General features: G+C 32.2%; 1 protein-coding gene across 1 annotated transcript in view; it reads right to left on the reverse strand.

The window, feature by feature from the left end:
- Window positions 1-45, reverse strand: part of EMH_0033930 (chromodomain helicase DNA binding protein, putative) — a gene marked incomplete at both ends in the record, with an annotated part of 5,225 nt that extends 5,180 nt beyond the window's left edge. The window contains one exon of the mRNA XM_013494804.1: window positions 1-45. Coding sequence (XP_013350258.1) covers window positions 1-45 — 45 coding nt within the window.
- Between the last annotated feature and the right edge of the window lie 384 nt (window positions 46-429).

Here is a 429-nt window from a genome sequence, read left to right on the forward strand (position 1 = left end):
GCTGCTGCTGCTGCTGCTGCTGCTGTTGTTGCTGCTGGGGTGCATCTATATCTATATATTCAGTATTCATATAATGTGGTGTTTGTGTATAAGGATGAAATGGTGTAGCAGTAATAGGAAGAAAAGCATTTGGGTTAGTGATGGCTCGATGGAGTTTATATTTATTTCTTTCTATTCTTCTCTCGTAAGCCCCAACCAAATGTAAAAAAGAATGAGCTTCTAGCGTTGCATGCGTTTCTTGTGTACATCTATCATATGGACTGCTACGCCATTTCACTACATATACATAACCACCACGAGATGGATCCTCCCTGAAACATACATACATACATACATACATACATATATATACACACATATTTATTTTATTTTATTTTTATTTTTATTTTTTTTTTTTTTTTTTTTTTTTTTTTTTTTTTTTTTTTTTTT

This window comes from Eimeria mitis, genomic scaffold (genome assembly GCF_000499745.2).
Source record: "Eimeria mitis Houghton genomic scaffold, Emh_scaff1293, whole genome shotgun sequence".
Classification (NCBI taxonomy): Eukaryota; Apicomplexa; class Conoidasida; order Eucoccidiorida; family Eimeriidae; genus Eimeria; species Eimeria mitis.